We start from the raw sequence: 24,414 nt of genomic DNA, 5'->3' as shown, positions 1-24,414 counted from the left end.
TCGTCACCACTATGCTAATACTCCACATTAATCATCATCTACTGCTACTAATACTGCTACTACTACTACTACTACTACTGCTTAAGATGATGATAATACAGCTATACTGTGCTTTCAAACGTCTAAAAGCGTTTTGTAATAACACGTCAGTCAGACACAAAGCAAACATAATATCTCCCTCAGACAAAAACAGAAGAAAAAAATGTTGGCAGCACTGACTTTCCAGTGAGCAGGGCGGCGCGGGTGGGTGTGCAGGTCTGCAGGGTGTAAGAATGGGTCAGCAGCAGGCCCCTCTTCCTCAGGTCCGTCAGGTGGGGCGTCCTCATGAAGGGGTCCACGTCCTGCCGCCACCACACAGCTGCTTAGGTCTAAGTCACTGTCTATGGACTCCCCAAGTCAGTACCATTAGAATTCCCAGTCAGTACCACTGGAGTTCCAAGTAACTGTCAGGGGACTCCCAAGTCAGTACCATTGGAATTCCCAGTCAGTACCACTGGAGTTCAAAGTAACTGTCAGGGGACTCCCAAGTCAGTACCATTGGAATTCCCAGTCAGTACCACTGGAGTTCAAAGTAACTGTCAGGAGACTCCCAAGTCAGTACCTTTGGAGTTCCAAGTCACTGTCTATGGACTCCCAAGTCAGTACCATTGGAGTTTCAAGTCAGTACCATTGGAGTTCCAAGGAACTGTCAGGGGACTCCCAAGTCAGTACCATTTGAGATCCAAGTAACTGTCAGGGGACTCCCAAGTCAGTACCATTGGAGTTCCAAGTCATTGTCAGGGGACTCCCAAGTCAGTACCACTGGAGTTCCAAGTAACTGTCAGGGGACTCCCAAGTCAGTACTACTGGAGTTCCAAGTAACTGTCAGGGGACTCCCAAGTCAGTACCATTGGAGTTCCAAGTCACTGTCAGGGGACTCCCAAGTCAGTACCATTGGAGTTTCAAGTCAGTACATTGGAGTTCCAAGTCACTGTCAGGGGACTCCTAAGTCAGTGCCATTGGAGTTCCAAGTCACTGTCAGGGGACTCCCAAGTCAGTGTCACTACAGTTCGAAGCCACAGTCTGGGGAATCCAAAGTCAGTACCATTGGAGTTTCTTCAAGTCAGTGCCTCTGGACATCCAAGTCCGTATCATTCGAGCTTCAGGTTGTTAACTATGGAATCCCAAGTCAGTATCAATGGAGTTCTAAGTCAGTATCTCTGGAGTACCAACTCAGTATCAATAGGGTTCCAAGTCAGTATCATTGGGGCCCCAAGGCAGTACGTATCAGAGTTCCAAGTCACTGTCTAGGGACTCCCAAGTCAGTGCCACTGGAGTTCCAAGTCAGTATCTCTGGAATTCCAAGTCAGCATTATTGGAGCTCCAAATCAGTATCTCTGCAGTTCCAAGTTAGAATCATTGGAGCTCCATGTCAGTATCTCTTGAGTCCCATGTCAACATCTAGGGATCCCCAAGTCAGTATCATTGGAATTCCAAGTTAGGGACCCCTGAGATATATGTGACCCTCCATCACGAAATGAGTCGCTTTGCACCTGACCAACTTTGCCGCTAGCGGCGATTTTAGGCGGGTGGGGGTCAGGTTGTCGATTTTCAGAATTTTGACTTCATAGTAAACTTTAGGCTTTCTCGTATCTCATATTGAAGTATCAAGGCATAATTTTGTCTTCTTTTGCCTTAAAAGTGTGCTTGAAATACCTAACCCATCATTCTAATCGCCTATGACGTCGCAAAATCGATCAACTTTGACAAGCTTGCCCTCCCCAATATCATGGAATCGACCGGTCGAATCACACATGGTTTTAAAGGTCAAGGCCGTCTCTTTCAATCTCTGTCCTTCTCATTGTTTAAGTTTTAAACTACAAGCCAATCGACGCATTCAAAATAAAGATACACTACGTAAACAATGCGTCACTATGAAGGAAAAGCCCCTCTGTCATTGGCCGAGAGAGACCACATGACGAAACCAGCCATTCAGCACGTTAGCTTTAATAAACATGGTCGCAGTGTACGGAAGCACGCATTTCAAGAGAGACTTGGCAATTTCCTGACAAGATACACTTGCATTGCACACATTTTGCCATTAAGTGAAGCAGACGACATTTATGAGTTTCTAACCTGGTACTTCATTGATGGAACTGACCACTCCAACCAAGCTGATGGTCTTGAAATCGATCTCGGTGAATACGAAGGCGACGCTGATTTCGAAAGCAGATGACGCAGGATTGTCGATCAGCTTTCATCAACAATAATTGCTATGAATTTTGATGTAGATGACGAATCAACATTTGCACTACATACAGACAGGTTGGAAGCCTTCGCCTGAAATTGCCGAAATCAACATGCGCCAGGTGCCATCAGTGGTGTAACTGATATGGAAACAGTGAAACTGACTTGCTGCACTGAAGTGAGAGAATTGTGTTCGGATCTCACAATTCACACAAGGAAAATGCAAGCAAAGTGACTAGGGGGCTGGATATAGCTCAAGTGTCTGAAGGTAAGCATTCAGTTTTTACCCACATTGACAAATATTGAAATGTAATGGTATAATCAATTGATAATAATTTAGCAATGATTGACTCAAGACTGATTTATTGCCTCTACATTGGTATTGAAATTCATTGTTTGACATGTGGAATAAAAATGATTAAAAGAATAAAGTGAATCTGGGGAAATTAGAGTGAATTAAGACACACACACACACACACACACACACAGACACACACACAATGTGTATACATGTCACGCTCACACACACACACGGCCCCTTCACAGTTTAACCATTCCATGTAACTGAGCATGGGGAGGTGCAAGGGCATGACATTATGAACAGTTTTCAGTTTCACAGAATTTGCTTCAATGGATATTTTATGCGTATGTGTGTCAGGTTTGTGTGTCTTCTTCTTCTTCTGCGTTCACTCGTATGCACACGAGTGGGCTTTTACGTGTATGACCGTTTTTACCCCGCCATGTAGGCAGCCATACTCCGTTTTCGGGGGTGTGCATGCTGGGTATGTTGTTTCCATAACCCACCGAACGCTGACATGGATTACAGGATCTTTAACGTGCGTATTTGATCTTCTGCTTGCATATACACACGAAGGGGGTTCAGGCACTAGCAGGTCTGCACATATGTTGACCTGGGAGATCGTAAAAATCTCCACCCTTTACCCACCAGGCGCCGTCACCGTGATTCGAACCCGGGACCCTCAGATTGACAGTCCAACGCTTTAACCACTCGGCTATTGCGCCCGTCGAGGTTTGTGTGTGTTTCTTTCTGTGTGTGTGTGTGTGTGTGAGTGTGAGTGTGTGTGTGTGTGTGTGTGTGTGTGTGTGTGTGTGTGTGTGTGTGTGTGTTGTCTTGAGGTAAATAAATACAGAGTTGTGTCAACAGTGTGGTTCGTCCGTCGGGATCGACGAGGACCATCTAGTCATCCTGGGGGTGGGTGGGTTGGGCTCTGTGGGTGCGCAGATGACTGGTCAGGCCAATCCGCGCACGGAAGGTTCTGACGCAGTGTGGACGGGGGATGGTGGCGGCTGTCGGGGACTTGCTGGCACTGCTTTTCTTGGCCTGTCTGCTTTGCTCTGCTGCAGCGATTCTGTTGGCCTCACAGGATTTGGCGCCTTTGTGGACAGCTGAACGCCACTTTGGTCTGTCCATTGCATTCAGCTCCCATGTGTCGTGGCTGATACTGAAGGCCTTCAGAGAAGCTTTCAAAGTGTCTTTGAAGTGCTTCTTTTGGCCTCCATGGGAGCGCTTGCCATGTTGGAGTTCGCCATACAGCAGTTTCTTGGAGACCCGGTGGTCTGGCATGCGAACTACATGGCCTGCCCAGCACAGCTGGGCCTGCATCAAGATGGTGTAGATGCTGGGCAAGTTTGCACGAGTGAGCACCTCTGTGTCAGGGATCTTCTCTTGCCACTTTATGCCGAGATGTTTTCTGAAGCTGGTGGTGTAGAAGTGGTTCAGCTTTTTGGCGTGGCGTTTGTAGACCGTCCATAATTCACATCCATAGAGCAGTGTGGTGAGAACTATGGCCTTGTATACTTTGAGCTTCGTCTCCAGGGTGATGCCTCTCCTGTTCCAAACGTTCTTATGGAGTCTGCCGAAGGCAGCTCTGGCAAGTCTGGCATTCACCTCGTCGTCGATGACAACTGTGCGAGAGAGTGTACTGCCCAGGTATGTGAACTTGTCCACCGCGTTCAGTCGTTGCCCGTTGATGAAGATGTTTGGTTCAACGTAAGGCTTTCCTGGAGCTGGCTGGTGCATCACCTCAGTCTTCTTTGTGCTGATTGTGAGGCCAAAGTTGTCACAGGCAGCAGAGAACTTGACACTGTGTTGCATGTCAGCTTCGGAGGCAGCGTTGAGAGCGCAGTCATCAGCAAACAGGAATTCGTTGACGGTGTCTGTCCTCACCTTGGTTTTTGCTTGAAGCCTCCTGAGGTTAAAGAGTGAGCCATCTGTGCGGTACCTGATGCCAATGCCTACATCAGCGTCTCTGAAGGCATCTGTCAGCATGGCTGAAAACATGAGAATGAACAGGGTGGGGGCAAGAACATACCCTTGCTTGACTCCGTTGGAGACAGGGAATGGTTCTGAAGTCTCTCCGTTGTCTTGGACTCGGGCCAGCATCCCATCGTGTAGTTGCTGTATGATGGTGATGAACTTTCTGGGACATCTGTACTTCGCCATGATTCTCCAAAGGCCATCTCTGCTAACAGTATCGAAGGCCTTGGTCAGATCGACATAGGTGGAGAAAAGGTTGGCGTTCTGTTCCTGACACTTTTCCTGGAGCTGCCTGGCAGCAAACACCATGTCGATAGTCCCGCTTTCTTTCCGGAAGCCACACTGGCTCTATGGTAGGAGACCTTGCTCAAGGTGCGCTATGAGACGGTTGAGTAGCACTCTGGCCAGAGTCTTGCCTGCGACAGACAGCAGGGATATTCCACGATGGTTGTCACAGGCCTGACGATTTCCTTTGCTCTTGTACAGGTGTATGATGGAAGCGGCTTTGAAGTCCTGTGGAACTGCCTCATGCTGCCAGATGAGCTGGAACAGCTGATGAAGCTTCTCAGTCAGCGCCATACCACCTTCTTTGTAGACCTCAGCTGGAATGGAGTCTTAGCCAGGGGCTTTGCCATTGGATAGCAGACGGATAGTTTTCTGGGTCTCCTCCAAAGTTGGAATGGCATCCAACGACTCACTGACTGGCACCTGGGGGAGTCGGTCGATGGCTTCATCATTGATGGTGGAGGGGTGGTTCAGTACACTGTCAAAGTGTTCAGCCCATCTCTCAAGGATCCTGTCCTTGTCAGTGATCAGTGTAGAACCATCAGCACTGAGAAGTGGAGCAGATCCGGAGGTGGTGGGACCGTAGACTTCTTTCAGGCCATTATGGAAGTTCTTCATGTCGTTCCTGTCTGCAAAGCCCTGGATCTCAACAGCTTTGTTGCTCAACCAGGAATCCTGCATCTGCCGCAGCTTCAGCTGGATGGTGCTGCGTGCGCTCTTCAGTATGTCTTTCTTTGACTGTGACTTGGGATCTTCAATGTGGGCTCTGTAGGCTTGGCGTTTGTCTTCTAGCAGCTGCTTGATCTCGGTGCAGTTCTCATCAAACCAGTCTTTGTGCTTCCTGACAAAAGGCCCCAGGCACTCCATGGCAGTGTTGTACACTGTCTCATGCTGTGCGCCCCATGCTGCCTCCACATTCTGGTTGTCCAGCACGGTGGACTCAAGGCGTTCCTCCAGGGTGTCAGCAAAGCTCTGATGTTGCCTAGCTCCAGCTTGTTGACATTCAGGCGTTTGAGTGCTTTCATGCCCTGAGGCCGTCTCTTGGGCTGGATGTGGAGGTTGAGCTTGGAGACGATAAGGCGGTGGTCTGTCCAGCACTCGGTGCCGCACATGGCCCTCGTGACTCGTACGTCCTGCCTGTCCCTCTTCCTGACGATGACAAAGTCGATGAGATGCCAATGCCCAGAGCGAAGATGCATCCATGACGTCCTGTTACGGGTAGGGAGGCAGAAGATGGTGTTTGTGATAAGAAGGTCGTGTTCAGCACATGTCTGGAGAAGTAGTTGGCCATTGACTGTTACAGTTACCAACCCCATGCTTCCCAATCACTCCTTCCCAGGAGGTGCTGTCACAACTCTCGGGTTAAAGTCACCAAGAATGATGAGCTTGTCTGCGTTGGGAACAGTGGTGATGACAGCGTTCAGGTCCTCATAGAACTTGTCCTTGATCTCATCTGGGTTGGTCATGGTGGGCGCGTAGGTGCTGACAATGGTGGTAAACTTCTTCCCGTTGCATATAGGGAGTTTCATCGTCATCAGGCGATCATTCACTACTTTCGGGTGGCCAGTCAGCTTGCCAATGAGGGTTGTCTTCACTGCAAAGCCAACTCCAGCCTCACGTCTCTCTTCAGGTCCGCGACCACTCCCAAAGAAGGTGTAGCCTGCGCCTCGCTCACAGAGTTCGCCTTCTTCTGCCAGTCTGGTCTCACTTAAGGCAGCGATGTTGATGTTGTACCTGGCTAATTCACTCGCAATGAGTGCTGTGCGTCTCTGTGTTCTGGCTGAGTCGCCTCTGTCCAGAGCATACGCACGTTCCATGTGGCAATGGTCAATGGGGTGCTCCTTGTTTTCTTCTTTCTTTCCTTTGTGTGTCGACCGCTTGAGTAGGGTCCCCGTCAGTCGCGGTATGCTGACTAGGGTGGTGTGGAGCAGGCAATGTTTAGGGCACCTTTTCTAGCCCCTTCCTCATGCCATGGAGGTGAGCAGTGCTGTCCTGAAGAGGGCTGCTCAGTCGCTCAGGGGGCTGCCGATCTCCACCACTGCTCCAGTCGGTGAAAAACGACCCTATGGCCTGAGCCGCCTGTGTGCAGGTCTGCAGCTACGACTGCCAGTGTACCCACGCCTGTCACTTCGTCGCTCGCCTGTCGCCACAGGGCTTGGGGAAAATGATGGTATGGGATGAAGGATGACTGATGACTTGTGCGATGACTTTGTTTATAGTGAGGAGTTGCGCACCGTCGACCTCACTCTTGTCCGAGACCATCTGTATCCAGTGGCAAGACGAGGTCAAGACGACTGGAGATGGAAACGGATGCAGTGGATGACCAGGATGTCCTATGTGTCTCATCCTGCCCTCAGCACTCCACAGTGCTCTGCTGCAACCGCCTTCCTCTCCGTTGAACCATGAAGGTTTCTTCCGCAGAGTCCGCCGGATCCAGTCTTCACATGCTTGGGTAGACAAGCCCTAACTCACCGAGGGTTTGAGACCCATCAGCTACCCTCACCTAGTTTAGCCAACCTGTCAAAGCCGTTGCCCGGGGATTGGGCGCTGCCGCATGCTAGCAGCTTCTAGGACCCATAGGTGAGAGCTGGGTGCCGGTGGGGACCAACAGAGGACGAACCACTCCCGGAAGAGCGTGACAAGCCCCCCCTCTAGAGGTACTACCCTCCCGTGCACCCCCTAACCCCTGTCAACAGTAAATACTAACAGTATTACTAATTGTTAATTTCTTTTTCAGCCCTGAAAGATATGATGGTACTTTATATGCCTGCCTGTTCACCAGTTCTGAGATCACTGCTGGTAAGTCATGTCATTAGGAGGAGAGGCAACACCACCACATTAACTACACTGTCAACTAAATTATTGTCTGCTGGTGAACTATCTATGAGAGTGATTTGTGGTCAAGTGTTAATGTACTTTGATTTAGAGTATAAATTTACCATTAAGTGTGCAAACTTAGTTTCTTTTTACAAACTGAATAGATGTACATGTATGGAATTGTAAAGTTTTGAACAGACATTTACATAAAATTAATATCAGTGTGCATGTGCTTGACATGCCACTATGCAAAAAGTAACTTAATGCACATGCACACTGATACTTATAGTGATACAGCATTGATCATCATATCATTTCATACTTTTATTATCAGTAAGCTGCATCTGGAATATATATATATATATATATATATATATATATATATATATATATATATATATATATATATATATACATATGTGTGTGTGTGTGTGTGTGTGTGTGTGTGTGTTTATTTTCTGATAAAATACATAAAAGTATAAGTCCTGTGTAAAGAATGAAAGCTGTGATGTCGATATACAAAACTGAAATTACTGTTATTTAATCTAACATTATTAGCATTGATGAATACACTTCAGAACATATAGAAAATAATTCAAAACAAAGAAAATTAAAAGAGATTAAGAAGTATTACATAAACTTTCAGGATAAACCATGCATTTTTGGAACATACTGATACCACCGGTGGAGAAAAAAGAGTGGAGGAAGAAGGTTCAACATCAACACCATCCACCTTGATGACTAACACTTTGAACCACAAAAATTGATTACCTGTGCCACATATCTGCACTTTTTTCTTTTTTTTTTAGCAGATTGAGTGTTTGACTGATGATGTGTGTCTTTATTGTGTGAAGTATGGGTTTTGGCAAGTAGGTTTTCTTTGCAGATGAAGTGTTTGAAGTGTTCATTTGGATTATGAAGTGTATTTTATTTGATGCTATGCTGAGATAAAATGCACGTGAACCTGTACCTTTTGTGTGAGCAATTTTGTTGTATGGATCTTTTTTGTTACGTTGCATGGATTGTGGTAATATCACAAGCACAGTAATCAGTGAGCACACTCAATTACAACAATTACATGATTCGGCATCATGATTTAGCATTTCCCCCCTTTAATCTGGCATAAATGTTTAGTACACATACTATACAATGCAAAAGTTTCATTGTAATTGAAACACAAACACCACAAAACCAATCTTAAAACTCGAAGATTTTAGTCATGATGAGCTGATTAAAACGTAAGTATACTTACGCCTCAGTCGCAATTCTTTCCAAAAAAAAAACAAAAACAAAAAAACAACAATAACAAACTTATTTGAATAAAATCAAGTACACTCAATATTTTTCTTTCAAACTTTGTGCAATTGTGGATATTGCCACTAAGTAGGCTTATAAGTGTGCCAAATTTCATGAACATATCTTGGTTAGAAATATGTGGTTGCTATGAACATGTTCCAAAACTTCAGCCTTGATTTCAGTTTGTTACTTTCGCGACTTTAGAACTTAAAATCGCAATAACTTTTCACAGAATGGTCCGATTTACAAGCTGTAAAGCTCTTTTATTGCACATTTATGATATACCAATAACTAAAAATCGACCTCTGGTGCAAAGCGACTCATTTCGTGGTGGAGGGTCACATACTATTGAACTTCAAGTTGGTGTCATTGGAGTTTCAAGTCAACATTTAGGGACCCCAGAGAAGTATCATTGGAGTTCCAAGTCAGTATCATTGGGGTTCCAAGGCAGTAGGGAGAGTATATGCTTTTGACAGGAACATTTCCCTCTTGCAGAGCGACAAAAAAGTTCATATGACGTTATGGGCTTTTGTGGGTGTGCACTGCCTTTCTTTGGACAACTTTCCACCAGAGTTCGATCAGATCATTTTACTTGCACAGACTGACCAAACAAAAACTATGTCGTCAAAAAGGTCTTTAGAACTCAAGACATATACAGCATTTTAAAAGAAAGCAACGCAGTAAGTTTGTCACTTTGAAATCTTTTTTTCAATTTTTTTATTAATTTTTTTTTAAAGATTCCTCCTATGGAGATCTGGCGTAAACAAATGACAGAAAGTAGATCACATTATCAGCTTGGAACCATTGCCTTGAAACGGAATATATATAATAGATCTTGTCAATAATTGTCAAAAACAACAATTTCCCCTTTTGTCGCGTGCAAGTTTTCAACCAAAAGTTATGGCCAACTCTCACGCTCTCACATTTATCCAAACAAAAGCCCGAAATAAACAATTACAAAACATTTACTCCAAATACACAGATCAGACGCAATACAATAGGACACCGATACTAAAAGATGACACCACAAAGTCTGTTCGCTTTACTCTTCAGCAGGAGGAACACTCAAAATCATTTCCCCTTCCGTCACCCTTTTCTACGACAGTTTCTTTTTTTCCAGTAACACTCAACTTAGGAGGGGCGGAGGTGTGGGGGTGGGGGGTGGAGAAACTGGCACCACACAGTTCGTTGTCCTGGAAGGTGGACTCTGGTGTAGCGCTTTGGGGAAACACGTCCACCAGCGACGCTCGAGCTCCCCAGGCGGAAGACGGCCACTCAACAAGCGGGATGAAGTCTGGTCTCCACAGAGGGAGAGTGGAGTTCCCTAGACAAAAACCTAGAATCCGCGGCTTAGTTCTAGTGAATTATCCACAATCGTATCAACTGCCGCCCACCATTTCGGGGTGGAAGGGGAATCACAATGGCACTACATTACATTATCATGGGCAGTCTCATTCACTCCCCTTAAATCCCATCATGGTTTACAGGTAAAGCAATATAATTGAACGGTTTTCCAGTCTCTTTCTACAAAATATTAATTCAGCCGACAGCTGAAAATTTAGTATTCTGGTTTCACTCCAATTTAACAATTATTTCCTGAAATAATTTACAAATCTACTGAAAATAATCCCCCAAACAAAAAAGGCTAGACCTGTATTTCACTGTTTCCACATTCAAAAACTGGGAGAATGGACCAAGTAATTCTAGCACATCAAACAGAATGCATGAGGTAATTTGAAATTGTAAATTTAGAGTGAAAATAATGCCGAATTAGAGAACAAGGATCAAACACTCAAGCAAAAAACGACATGTCAGTTTCAAGTAAACTGGTAACGTTCCAGACTAGGAAATATCTAAGACGAAAATGAGAGATTAAGCACATGTAACGTCAGACAGTACAAATTCAGGTAACCAACACATGAAGAGCAAAACCGCCTAGTAAAACAGGTACGTACATTTTCGAACGGTTGTACAACAAATACTACAAACTGCAAGATCATTTTACCAATGCAACGACTCTAAAATAAATGAATAAATACCTCAACGGTTTCTGAACTCCGGCCAAAATACCGCTGAGCGTCCCTCTCTATTGGACCCTAAACTGTTGTAGACTTGGCCAAGAGTCTTGCTCCACTGACTAACAGTGCTGGTTTTCCAAACGAAGAAAACTTCCCATAGCTCACAAATCAGAAATCCGTACGTCATGCTTTCCAGTGCAACACGTGCATTCCATATACTTCCTAAGCTAAAGGGAGCATGCAGGAGAGCTACAAGGAGAGTGGCTCTACCATAACTGGCAGCGTTCACACACGCACACACAACCCTCCTTGTCCGTGACAAGAGCCCCCTGGTTGAGCACGAATATCCGTCTGCACGGCTACAAAGGGGAAACAATTATTCTGCAGATGCCCAACTCAAATATAGTCGGCACCAGCATACAGTCTGGCAGGGATCACTCGAACTGAAGGAGTAAGACTAAGAGCAAACTCCACCTCAGCAGCCTTTGGTTTGCAACTTTTGTTGTCTGCAAGTACCGCAGAGGTTGATGATCAGTCTCGAGCACGAACTGCTGACCGTACAAAAACTGCTGGAATTTGTAGCCCACACTACTGCTAAGCACTCCTCAATCATAGAGTAGTGACTTTCAGTTCCAGACAACTTCATGCTGGCAAAAGCGACAGGGTGCAGTATACCTTCCTTCTCCTGCAGGAGCACCGCCCCCAGACCACGGTCTGAGGCGTCAGTTCGTAACACGAACTGGCAGGACAGATCTGGCAGTTGCAACACTGGCCTAGAAACCAGACGATCCTTCAAAGTTTTGAAGGCCCGATCACACTCTGGAGTCCAAACAATGTTGTTTGGAGCACCTCTCCTGGTGAGGTCAGTCAGGGGAAGTGCTATGGCAGAGAAATTAGGGATAAACTTATGGTCGTAGCCTACCAGGCCCAAGAAGGCTCGCACTTGCGTCTTAGTCTCAGGAACTGGTGCTTTCATAACTTTCTCCACCTTGTCCATTTCCGGCAGGATTTGACCATGCCATACAACATGTCCCAGAAAACTCAGTTCCTCGAACCCAATGAAGCACTTCTTTGGACGGACTGACAAATTTGCTTCCTCCAATCACTGGAAAACTGCCTCCATAGCAGAGAGATGTTCTTCCCATGTTTTGGATGCAATCATGATGTCCATAAAGTTATGTACATCTTTCATGCCTATGGGATCCAGCAAGGCTCATCATCCTTGAGAAAGCTGCTGCTGCATTCTTCAAGCCGAAGGGCATCACAGAGAACTGGAACTGTCCAATGGGAGTTGTGAAAGCGGTCATAGGCCGGATGTCTTCTCTGACCGGAATTTGCCAGTAACCTTTGCTGAGGTCCCGCTTGCTAAAGTACCGGGCTTTACCAAAAAGAGAAAAGATGCTCTACATCAGGTAGAGGTTCCGCATCAAAGACGGTGACGTTATTCAAACGTTGATAGTCAACGCAGAACCGGATCTTTCCGTCATTCTTGCATACGAGAACTACCGACGCATTGTACGGAGATGCAGCAGGCTCTATCACCCCAAGCGTCTTCATGGTCTCTACCTCTTGCTTGACGATCTCCACTTTGGCATGGGGCAAAGGGTACTGTTTTACTTGCACCAGCTTTGCTGTCTCTACGGTCATGTCAAACACTGCCAAGTTCGTCTGCAACGGTACATCCATGACCTTCTCGTGCCAATGAGCAATGGTCAAAACTTCCTCCTTCTGTTTGTCATTCAGACCTGGGTCCAAAGTTCAAGTCAGCTGTTGTTTCCTCAGCCACCAGACTGGGCACAGGCAACTGTCAGCGATAGAAGTTGGCACAGTCTCCTCTACGTCAGCAACAGCCACCATCGGAACTTCACAAGAAGCAGAGTCCACCTGTCTTTCCACATACCTCTTCATCAGATTCGCATGGTACAATTTGTCCTGCCCTCCCATCCAAATCTTATAGCCAGCTTCTCCCTTCCTCTCCAACACCTCGAAGGGACCCTGCCAACACAGCTGTAATTTGTTGTGTCTCTGGGGCAAAAGCAGCAGTACTGTCACCAGGGGAGAATGCACGATTCTGAGACTTCCTGTTAAAAACCTCAGCATGTCTCTGAGAAGCCGCAGCCAAATTTCTGTGTGCTAACTCACAGGTTTCCTCGATACGGTTCCTCAAGTCTACTACGTACTCTGCAGTAGTACGAACTTCAGAAGTGTGTTCATCTGTCCACATCTGGCATAAGACAAAGGCCCTCATACTGTTCTTCCGTACAGGAGCTCAAATGGTGAGAGTCGCTTCCCAGTAGGCAAAGAGTAGTGCAGGGATATACTGATCCCACTGCTTTGGTTTCTCCTGAGTAAGCTTCTGCAACGCAGTCTTCAGAACGCCGTTGTACCGCTCTACCAGCCCATTTCCTTGAGCATGGTAAGGAGTTGTTGCCAACCCACGGATGGACAACAATCTCTCCATCTGCTTCATTACGTCGCTCATGAACTGGGTTCCGCGATCAGTTAGAATCTCAGATGGCACACCAACTCGAGTCCAGACCTCCCATAGCGCTTCAGCATCCGTGGTAGCTTCTACGGCCTTAAGAGGAACGGCCTCAGGGTACCGGGTGGCGTAATCCACAACCACCAAGATATAGCGGTTCCCTGACCCTGACGCAGGAGTAATCGGCCCAACAAGGTCAACTGCTACCCACTCGAAAGGAGTGTCGATCAGAGGCATCTTCCCTGGAGGTACTCTCTGAGGTTTTGGTGAGACATTTTTGCATTGGTCACAGGATGAAACAAATCGGCGAACGTCCGCACACATACCAGGCCAGAAAAACTGTTTCCAAATCCTGTCCAGAGTCTTCTTTCCTCCTTGATGACCCCCCATGGGTGGTTCATGAGCCAGTTTCATTACTCCCTGTCTAAGCTGTGCGGGGACCACAACTTGACTGTACTCAGTCTTCGCCTGACGGTACTCACGGTACAGACTACTCTTCCTCCACCTGAAGGACACCTCGCCTGTACGACCAGAAACCCTAACGTCTCTATGATTGGCTGCCTCCCGCAAAGACTTCAATCCAGGATCACCTTTCTGTAGTTCCTTCAACTGCTCTAGCGTCACTGTCTCGAGACCTGGAGATGCCACTCGCAAAGAAGGTTGCCTCTTCTCCTCTGCTGCCTGAGCACAAGTGACTACAGAGATTTCCTTGGGTGTACCATACAGGGGCAAAACTTTTAGATCTTCTAACCAAGCATGATTCCCAACTATTAAATCAACCACTGGAGTCTCCATAACTACAGCCTCAACCTGACCCGTGAAAAACGGACTGTCTATCCTAACCACAGCAATAGGATAGTGCCGCTTGATGTCTTTCTCGGCCATAGAAACCTCAAGTTGCCTGCCAGTGAGTTGAAAATCAGATATGAGAGACTTCTTCACGACACAGACATGAGACCCTGTATCACGCAGTCCTGGTACTGGCTTGCCTTCTACCACGACCTGACTGTGTGGATCGTATTCCTGCTCTCTACATGGCGTGCAGAGAGTAGGCACCTGAACGGATTGCCTGGCCTCTATCCCATGACGCTGTACTGCGCCCGCCGATTCCCCTTTCCTGGGACAGGCTCTAGCCAAGTGCTTAGATGACTGACAGATGAAACAAGTCTTAACGGAAGAATTCCCAGACTCGCTCTTAGTTCCACCCACCTAGGACTTATCCTGCCCTCCTGAAGCATTACCACTAACACTTACCGGATGAAGAAACTTCCACCTCTGAGCCATGAAGTAAACTTCAGCTGATGCGACAGCTTCCTCTGGAGACTGTGGCTGCTTCTCCACCACGTAGGCGGCCATGTCAGCTTGCAAAGATTGTAAGAACTGCTCAAGGAGAATCAATTGTTTCAGATCAGGAATCTTAGATTGCTCATGCCACTGCTTTAAGTTGTCCTGCAACCTGGCACTAAAGTGCACAAAAGTTTCGTTGTCTTTTCTTTTACAATTCCTGAAACGACGACGATACGTCTCTGCATTCAATTGGTAACGAGGTAAAAGTTGCTCCTTCAGCTCACTGTAGTCACCCGCGTCAGCGTCGCTCAGGTTGTTGTACACATCCTCGGCCTTACCAGTGAGACGAGTAGAAACTAGTCGCCCAGGTGCTCTTCCATCCGTACAGAGTAGCCACACACTCAACCTCATCAGTCAAGACGAAATGTCACCCTTACTCTCATCGAACTTTGGAAGGTTGGGGCGAAATCCACGGTCGTCGTCAGTGTCAGACTCTCCCCTCTACCTGATCCATAATCATACTGTTGCCATAATTCTTCCCTTTCTTCTCCCCCTGCAGAACCTCAAGCCGGAGGCAATGCTCTTCACACTGTTGGTGTTGCTCCTCCTCCCATTCCAGCTGCCTTTGATGAGCTGTTTCCTCTAACTCACTTTTCACTGCAGCTTCATCCTCAAGCATTTGACCAGCAACAAACTCAGCAACTTGCTCCCTTGGAACCTCTAACTCAGCAGCGAAACTGCGCCACCGTGAAATATGATCCTGCCTACTTTCTGTCATGACGCTAAGCTTGCAGCCAGAACGAAGCTCCATGCAATCAATGAATGACCAGTACCATACACTAATGAAGTAATGTACAAATGTATACTGACTGGTAACCTGCAGACCCAAGTCCACTCCAGACACCTACAGCTACCTGCCAATTCATTGCGATAGTGTAATTAAGATTGGGAGATGGGAGTGAGAAGTGAACGAGGAGAGTGGCCAGTCACAAAAATGAATTCAGATACTACTATCTAAGAAAGGATCCTGGCAGGCTCGCCAATTGTCGCGTGCAACTTTTCAACCAAAAGTTATGGCCAACTCTCTCACGCTCTCACATTTATCCAAACAAAAGCCCGAAATAAGCAAATACAAAACACAAATCAGACGCGATACAATAGGACACTGACACCACAAAGAAGAAGTCTGTTGGCTTTACTCTTCAGCAGGAGGAATACTCAATCATTTCCCCTTCCGTCACCCTTTTCTACGACAGTTTGTCTTTTTTTTCAGTAACACTCAACTTCGGAGGGGCGGAGGTGCGGGGGTGGGGGGTGGAGAAACTGGCACCATACAGTTCGTTGTCCTGGAAGGTGGACTCTGGTGTAGCGCTTTGGGGAAACACGTCCACCAGCGACGCTCGAGCTCCCCAGGTGGAAGACGGCCACTCAACAAGCGGGATGAGTCTCCACAGAGGGAGAGTGGAGTTCCCTAGACAAAATCCTAGAATCCGCGGCTTAGTTCTAGTGAATTATCCACAATCGTATCAACTGCCGCCCACCATTTCGGGGTGGAAGGGGAATCACAATGGCACTACATTACATTATCATGGACAGTCTCATTCACTCCCCTTAAATGCCATCACGGTTGACAGGTAAAGCAATGTATATGAACGGTTTTCCAGTCTCTACAAAATATTAATTCAACCAACAGCTGAAATATTCAGGTTTAACTCCAATTTAACAATTATTTCCTGAAATAATTTACAAATCTACTGAAAATAATCCCCCAAACAAATGTAGGCTAGACCTGTATTTCACTGTTTCCACATTCAAAACTGGGAGAATGGACCAAGTAATTCAAGCACATCAAACAGAATGCATGAGGTAATTTGAAATTGTAAATTTAGAGTGAAAATAATGCCGAATTAGAGAACAAGGATCAAACACTCAAGCAAAAAACGACATGTCAGTTTCAAGTAAACTGGTAACGTTCCAGACTAGGAAATATCTAAGACGAAATGAGAGATTAAGCACATGTAACGTCAGACAGTACGAATTCAGGTAACAACACACGAAGAGAAAAACCGCCTAGTAAAACAGGTACGTACATTTTCGAACGGTTGTACAACAAATACTACAAACTGCAAGATCATTTTACCAATGCAACGACTCTAGAATAAAAGAATAAATACCTCAACAGTTTCTGAACTCCGGCCAAAATACCGGCTGAGCGTCCCTCTCTATAGGACCCTACACTGTTGTAGACCTGGCCAAGTGTCTTGCTCCACTGACTAACGGTGCTGGTTTTCCAAACGAAGAAAACTTCCCATAGCTATCAAATCAGAAATCTGTACGTCATGCTTTCCAGTGCAACACGTGCATTCCATATACTTCCTAAGCTGCAAGGAGCACGCGGGAGAGCTACAAGGAGAGTGGGTCTACCATAATTGGCAGCGTTGACACACACGCACACACAACCCTTCTTGTCCGTGACACCTTCCCTCACTTTCACAAAGACATGAAAAAGTATGCGTGCTGTGGATAAAATGATGCTTCAAACTGGTATTTGGTGTGTCAAGACTCTCCGAAGTCGAAGGCAGATGATGCTGTGTTGAATTTTAAATAGATCTGTTCGAATACTTGAATGGCAGAGATTTGACAAGAAAACGCTGAAAGTGAACATGGAAGATTAAAACAAATAACTGGTGTAATTACAAAACGAAAAATATCTACTAGATGTTAGCATTTCTGTGACAAAAAAGAAAAAAAAGAAAACAAAAACAAAAACAAACAAAAAAACAACAACAAAAACACAACAACAAAACAACAACAACAACAACAACAACAAAACCTGGCAGTGGAGACGCGCACGCGCACGCAGTTATCGCTGAAAATAAACAGGGAATCCTGACGAAAATCCGATGAACGCGGATTTGCACTACCTCCGTATTATCAACAGAATTTCAAGTCAGTATCATTAGAGTTCCAGGTCAGTAGCTAGGACCGCAAAGTTATTATCTAGGGTCTCCCAAGTCAGTGTCATTGGATTTTCAAGTCAGTATCATTGGATTTTCAAGTCAGCATATTTGGAGTTTCAAGTCAGTAGTGTTGGAGTTCCAAGTCCGTATCACTGGAGCCCAAAGTCAGTATCATTGGAGCTCCAAATTACTATCAGCTTCAGCTTCCTGCCACAACGCTTACCAAGCCAGCATCAATGATCAGTCCCCATGGCGAAGTGGTCAGCCTGAAGGACTAACTACTGGGAAGACGTGGGTTCAAGCCCGAGCAGAGGTGGGTTGGTTTGGTCCCTATCTGGCTCTGAGATGACCAAGGAATGCATGCTTTCCTGGTCATCTTTATCTTCCTGTACACATGTGAAACGTGGACCCTCACGGCAGAGTTAGAAAACAGGATACAGGCCCCAGAAATGGGATGCTTTCGAAGACTTTAGGCATCGTCTATAAAGATCACATAATCAACGAGGATGTGGGGAACAGAATCATGCAATCCATCGGGCCATATGAAGACCTTACCACTGTGAAAAAATACTGAGCTGGTATGCGCACATCACAAGATCAACATGACTTGCAAAGACGATCCCGCAGGACATTTTACAAGGAGGGAGGAGAGGCACACAGAAAAAGAGATTGGAATACAACATCCCAGAATGGACAGAGAAGGACGGAGGAAGGTGGGTGACAGGTTATCTGTGGTGCCCCAACGGCCATCCAAAGGAACAAGTGAAGTGAAGTGAACCGCCTCGGACCCTGAGTTGAGAGGACAATGAACTCAAATGGGAAGACTGAGAACACACAGAGGAGAGTCAGCCACTTCTCGGAACGGACCCCCCTTGCAGCATCTTCATTCCCATCATTCTTCATCATCACCAAACTGTAGTAAAGAAAATGTCCCAATGTCCCAAATTCTGGGGCACAAAAACGGTAGGGAGGGTGGGGGTAAATCAGCGCAAATGACGATCCACAAGACCGTCAACACTGTCCACCACTGAAAACGAGGCCCAGAACACGACGTGAAAGCTGTTGGAACCAACAAGAAAAATAAAATTCAAACCCGAAAAAAGAAAAAACCCAAAGAGTCTGGAAAAGAAAGTGAAGCACTGTTGACACTCACACTGCAGCAATCACAACAACACGTGCCTTGGCTTGGTCACCCGATGATAAATATGAATAAAAACAAACAAAACATACAGAAAGAAAAAAAAATACATGCACACACACACACACCACACACACACACACACACACACACACCTGGTAGTCAGCGTTGCCGACGTCATCAGCCAAGATGACCAGAATGTGTGGTTTTTTCGCTTCAGCCCCTTTCTGCACCAGAGCCATGGTCACTGCCAGCAGCAATACGATGCTGAAGCCACCAAACCATCCCATCCTTTCCGCAACAAACCACCCCATCCTTTCTGCAACAAACAGCAACAAACACTCTTCCGTTCGCTTGCGCCCATCATCAGTTGTGTCAAACTTAATATCAACATTTCATTCCATATGGTAATTGTTTAAGCACCAACTGCTTCTTTTCTTTCTTTAAAAAAAATACTTTTATTTATTTATCAAACCATCTGAAAGAAAGAAAGACAGAAAAGAAAAAGTGAAATACACACAGCTACATGAATACATACTTACAGGATTGGTATGAAAATGAAGTAATTCATTTCTGTTTCACACAAACGTACATGCTCATCACCACAGCCAACCCTATTTAACACACACACACACACACACACACACACACACACACACACACACACAAACCCACACACACTCGCACACACATTCCCTAAAAAAACACACGGTTCCAATATGAACGTACATAAAACGTTTAACAAAAAGAATACAAAGTGTTAGACAAACAGCAAAAAATTAGTATGACTGTTTATTGACTCACTGTGTATCACAAGTGAGTATTGAATGCCTTGCCTCTCTTGTTTTTCATAGATGGTTGTTCGGATTTTTCTTAAACATGTTTTTATTCTTAATACTTTTTAAAGTGAATGGGAAATCATTCAACAAATTTCCGCCAGAGTACAGAAAAAGTGTGTGCATGTGTTTGTGTTTTGTGTGTGTGTGTGTGTGTGTGTGTGTGTGTGTGTGAAGGTCACTCTCTCTCTCTCTCTCTAATGATCATATATCTTGGTATGTGTGACGACGGGCGCAATAGCCGAATGGTTAAAGCGTTGGACTTTCAATCTTGGGGTCCTGGGTTCGAATCTCGGTAACGGCGCCTGATGGGTAAAGGATGGAGATTTTTCCGATCTCCCAAGTCAACAGATGTGCAGACCTGCTAGTGCCTGAACCCCCTTCGTGTGTATACGCAAGCAGAAGATCAAATACGCATGGTAAAGATCCTATAATCCATGTCAGCGTTCGGTGGGTTATGGAAACAAGAACATACCCAGCATGCACATCCCCGAAAACGGAGTATGGCTGCCTATATGGCGGGGTACAAGTAAAAGCCCACTCGTGTACATACGAGTGAACGTGGGAGTTGCAGCCCACGAACGAAGAAGAAGAAGAGGTATGTGTGACTATTAAACTGAGTATTCTTTTGGTAATGTGAGCATCTTGATATTCTATTTTTAGCTTGTAAACAAAAGCCACAATTATTACCATTTACTTTTCCCTTTTTTTTAAAAAATTACACTTGTTCCAAAGATTCTGTGTATTATACTAAGTTGTAGCCATTTCAGTTTTATGTCTTGTATTTTATGAATTTTATTAAAAGCCTTTTCTCAACATTATGTTTGTTCCAAATTTCTCAGACCATTTGTTACAATCATTAGGATGTGTATGATCGGATGTCAAAACATCGCAGTATGTCCGTGATCCCTTCTGAATGAGACGTTCTGACTGAAGATCTGTTTTTGATTTGGGCTCCCACTGACACGAAAATTTCATATTATGACATAAAAGTTGTTGTTAAAACAACAACAACAACAACAAAAAAAAAACACAACCCCGTTATTGTTACATTCAAGCAGTGCATAAACAGGTCCACATTTTTCTATTTCATTTAAAAATAGGAACATTGCAGTTGGACTACTTTTCCGTTTGCGTTTTGTAGTTCTGAACTTTATAAAACAATCTAATTTCAAAGTTTAATATACTTTCTTATATCTGGCATGTTTCAACCACCTTTCGTAATACATTTTGTTCCTGTATTTCTACTTATCTTGTGTCGTTTGTCATTCCATACGAACTGAAAACACGTTTTCTGACAATTATTTATTATTAAAAAAAATAATAATAAAAAAAAATAAAAAATCCGGAGGATTTGGAAGCAAAATCCATATTAAAGATTTGAATTTTTGACATCATTCGTAAACCATATTCCTAGTATCTTATTTTTTTCTGGATTCCATTTAATGTTTAACGAATTTTTCCACTTCCTAGCCATACAGCTTGTGTTTTTTGTGCATTCATGAAAAGACATTAAAACTTCCCAAATTCTTCTCAATGAATATATCTTTCAAGGGATAAACCATCCCCAATATCATCAACTGCTCATCATCAGCCATCATATTTTCAATAATTTCCTTTGCTGTCGGATCCTCAATGCTGTTATACTATCATGATCTGATTACGAGATCAGGTCAGGTCATTAGATCTGCTACTGGTAACCTGTAATCCAGTACAACCTGTTCAGGGTCGGGTTGCCGGCGACTAAACCGGCACTCCCACCGCTCCATTCCGGGACTGGTGAGGTGGGTGTCTAGACACCCTTACGGAATTAAAAACGAGATCCATAAAAGGGCGTCGGCTAAGGAGAGCCACCGACGGCCATCTAGCTCCACCGTGCTGTGTGCATGCCACATGCAGCTGGCCCCTGGGGTGTGTCTACCCATGCATGCGAAGTCTGGATCCGGCAGAATCTGCGGAAGAAACCTATCGGTTCAACGGAGAGGAAGGCGGTTTCAGCAACGCACTGTGGAGTGCAGAGAGCAAAATGAGACACCAAAAGGATATCTTGGTCATCCACTGCATCCGTGCTCATCCTCCAGTCGTCTCGACTTAGTCTTGCCACTGGAAATTAGGTGGACCCGGACGAGAGAGTGAGGTCGACGTTGCAAAAACTCCTCTTCACTTTAAACAAACTCATCGCGCAAGTCATCAGTCATCCTTAATGACATTTCATCCTTCATCCTTTCATCACCCCCACGTCCTGTGGCGGCAGGCGAGCGACGAAACGACAGGTGTGGATACACTGCAGTCGCAGCCGCGGACCTGCACGCAGGCGGCTCAGGCCATAGGGTCGTTCTTCATCAACAGGAGCAGCGATGGAGCTCAGCAGCCGTCTGAGCAGCCCTCTTTATTGCTCACCTCCCTGGCATGAGGAAGGGGCTAGAAAAGGTGCCCTAAAAATTGCCTGCTACATATCACCCTGGCCAGAATACCGCGGCTGGCGGGTCCCTACATCAGCGGTCGAAACAAAGAGAAAGAAAAGAAAAAAACATGGATCGTTCCTCTCACCATTGGTATTTGGAACATACGGACTCTCCTGGACAGAGATGACGTGGACAGACCCTAAAGGAGAACGGTGTTTGTTGCATCCGAGCTCGCCAGATACAACATCGACATCGCAGCCTTGAGTGAGACTCGGCTTGCAGGCGAAGGCGAACTCTATGAACGGGGATCTGAGCCGCATGACTTCCAAAATGGGAAGACCACACAGTCGAGTATCATCCACTTCGATACGCGTCTTTGGGTGTGTTGCTCTATTTCCTGACCAACACTGCAAGTGTCTGTGTCTCTCAGGCCCGGTTAACGTCGGGGTATCATCAAGGCAGGGAGTGTCAAGTACAGCCTTGTCACGTAGTCCAAAACCTAAATGGACCTCCATAGCAGCATCGTCATCCTCCCCCTCCTTCCGTGCTTGGGGTGAGTCCTGTAAGGACTTCATGGGGGAATGTCGTTGGAGGGACGTTGTGGCGGTCTCCACTCTGGGAGACAGGGGGTGGGGAGGAGACGCTCACTCATTCTTGCTCCGTGACTGAACCATTATTGTCGTCATCACGATACTTAAAACTAATATAAACACCTAAAAACCAAGCACATACATCACATTGCCCAAATAATACACAGCTATGATCACAGTACTTACCAAGAATCAGTCTCGATCTCACCTTCCCTCTCCCTCTCTTCCACACAACACTTGAACAATATAATAATATACATAGAAAACAAAAAATCAAGCACACACTCACACTCTTGCAGCCATCAGGAAGGGTGAAATTCAAAGAGGTATGTCTTCATTACTATTCTTCTTCTTCTTCTGATCAACATCATCATTATTACTACTTGTTCATTTATTTGTTTATTCATTATTAATTCATTTTTGTTTTGAAAGTTGCGACGCACTTCAGAGAGAAAGAGAGTTCCAGACAATGAGGACAAAGATACAGACTTCTTTTTTTTTTCTTTTTTTTTTTTACCAAAGGGCTCGAGGAAAAGCAAGGATATGTAAGCAGAAAGATGCCAAAAAAGAGTGTAGCATCCTAGGATGGTTTAGATGGAGAAGATCAGAGATATATGATGGCATATTACTGTGATACAGACACTGACATTATCCAGAAAGAGGCAATCACAAGGAAGCCAGTGACGAAACAAGGAAAAAAAAAGTCTTACCAATGGTCAGAACTGTATAGTTACCCGAGGAATGCAGGAGAGATGCTTTACCAAGGCTCCAGGAAAGTGATCCTGGGGACAGGCCCCAAACTGCGCCCTATTTATTACTGCCTGAAACCCGCGTCAGCTGCATTCGCTCCAAGCCAATAAAGCCACCAATTGCATTTCTTTTGTGACGGTGGATAAAGGATTGTGACAAGTGGGATTATTAGAATTTTTCAAACACGTCAATAATCACGCACCTATGCACGCACATACACAGACACAACTCACACGTACACACACATTTACACACGCACGCAGACATACACACATGATTATACACGCATGCGTGCGAACAGAAGCAGCACAGACACAGACACAGACACACACACACACACACAAGGTGTCCAAGATGGAAACTGAGGTTGAAGAGATGGAACCCAGGCAGAGGTGGAAACAAGGCAATGATGGAAACCATGCAGAGGAAATGGAAACAAGGTGCAAATGATGAAAACAAGAAGCAAGTGATGAAAACAAGGCAGAGAAAATGGAAAGAAAAAGTAGTGATGACAAGGAGGAGGAGGTGAAAACATGGTGAACGAGATAGAAACTTCCCTTTCCTTAGATGGGCATCTCAGTCTCTGCAATGAAGGCAGCTAGACCTTGAGTGGTGGTTTGGACGCTACACACACACACACACACACACACACACACACACACACACACAAGAGAGAGAGAGATTTATGATCCACATGGAAGCATTTGTAGTGTCATGGACACTAAGTCCCAACCCGAAAAACGTTAAACATATTTTAACATGTGGCATATCTTTAGGAACTGATAATGTGCGCACACACACACACCTTCAAACACACACACACACACGCACACACATACACTCCTGTGAACCACACTGACACGCAGTGAGGGGGTAATAGAGGGAAGGTAGCAGAGCAATTTCGCAAACCGGAATTGATTTTTGAGGCAATAACCACATTTTTGTGATACCTTGCCATCAGACGTTAGGAGGTGAAAAACAGGAATACAATTACTACCAAGAAAAGGGAGGAAAATAGAATTGCGACAGGTTTCATCTAAAAAATA

General features: G+C 45.4%; 1 protein-coding gene across 1 annotated transcript in view; it reads right to left on the bottom strand.

Annotated features, from left to right (window-relative positions):
* The window catches only part of LOC143283873 (arylsulfatase J-like), a 35,771-nt gene extending 16,682 nt beyond the window's left edge, over positions 1–19,089 (bottom strand). Inside the window, exons 1-2 of the mRNA XM_076590253.1 lie at positions 18,943–19,089; positions 220–341 (exon numbers count right to left, since the gene is read on the bottom strand). Coding sequence (XP_076446368.1) covers positions 220–341; positions 18,943–19,077 — 257 coding nt within the window. The 5' untranslated portion in view covers positions 19,078–19,089. The remainder of the gene's footprint in view (positions 1–219; positions 342–18,942) is intronic.
* Between the last annotated feature and the right edge of the window lie 5,325 nt (positions 19,090–24,414).

The sequence above is a fragment of the Babylonia areolata genome, chromosome 7, assembly GCF_041734735.1.
Source record: "Babylonia areolata isolate BAREFJ2019XMU chromosome 7, ASM4173473v1, whole genome shotgun sequence".
Taxonomy (NCBI): domain Eukaryota; kingdom Metazoa; phylum Mollusca; class Gastropoda; order Neogastropoda; family Buccinidae; genus Babylonia; species Babylonia areolata.
This window is presented reverse-complemented; position numbering and strand designations above follow the sequence as displayed.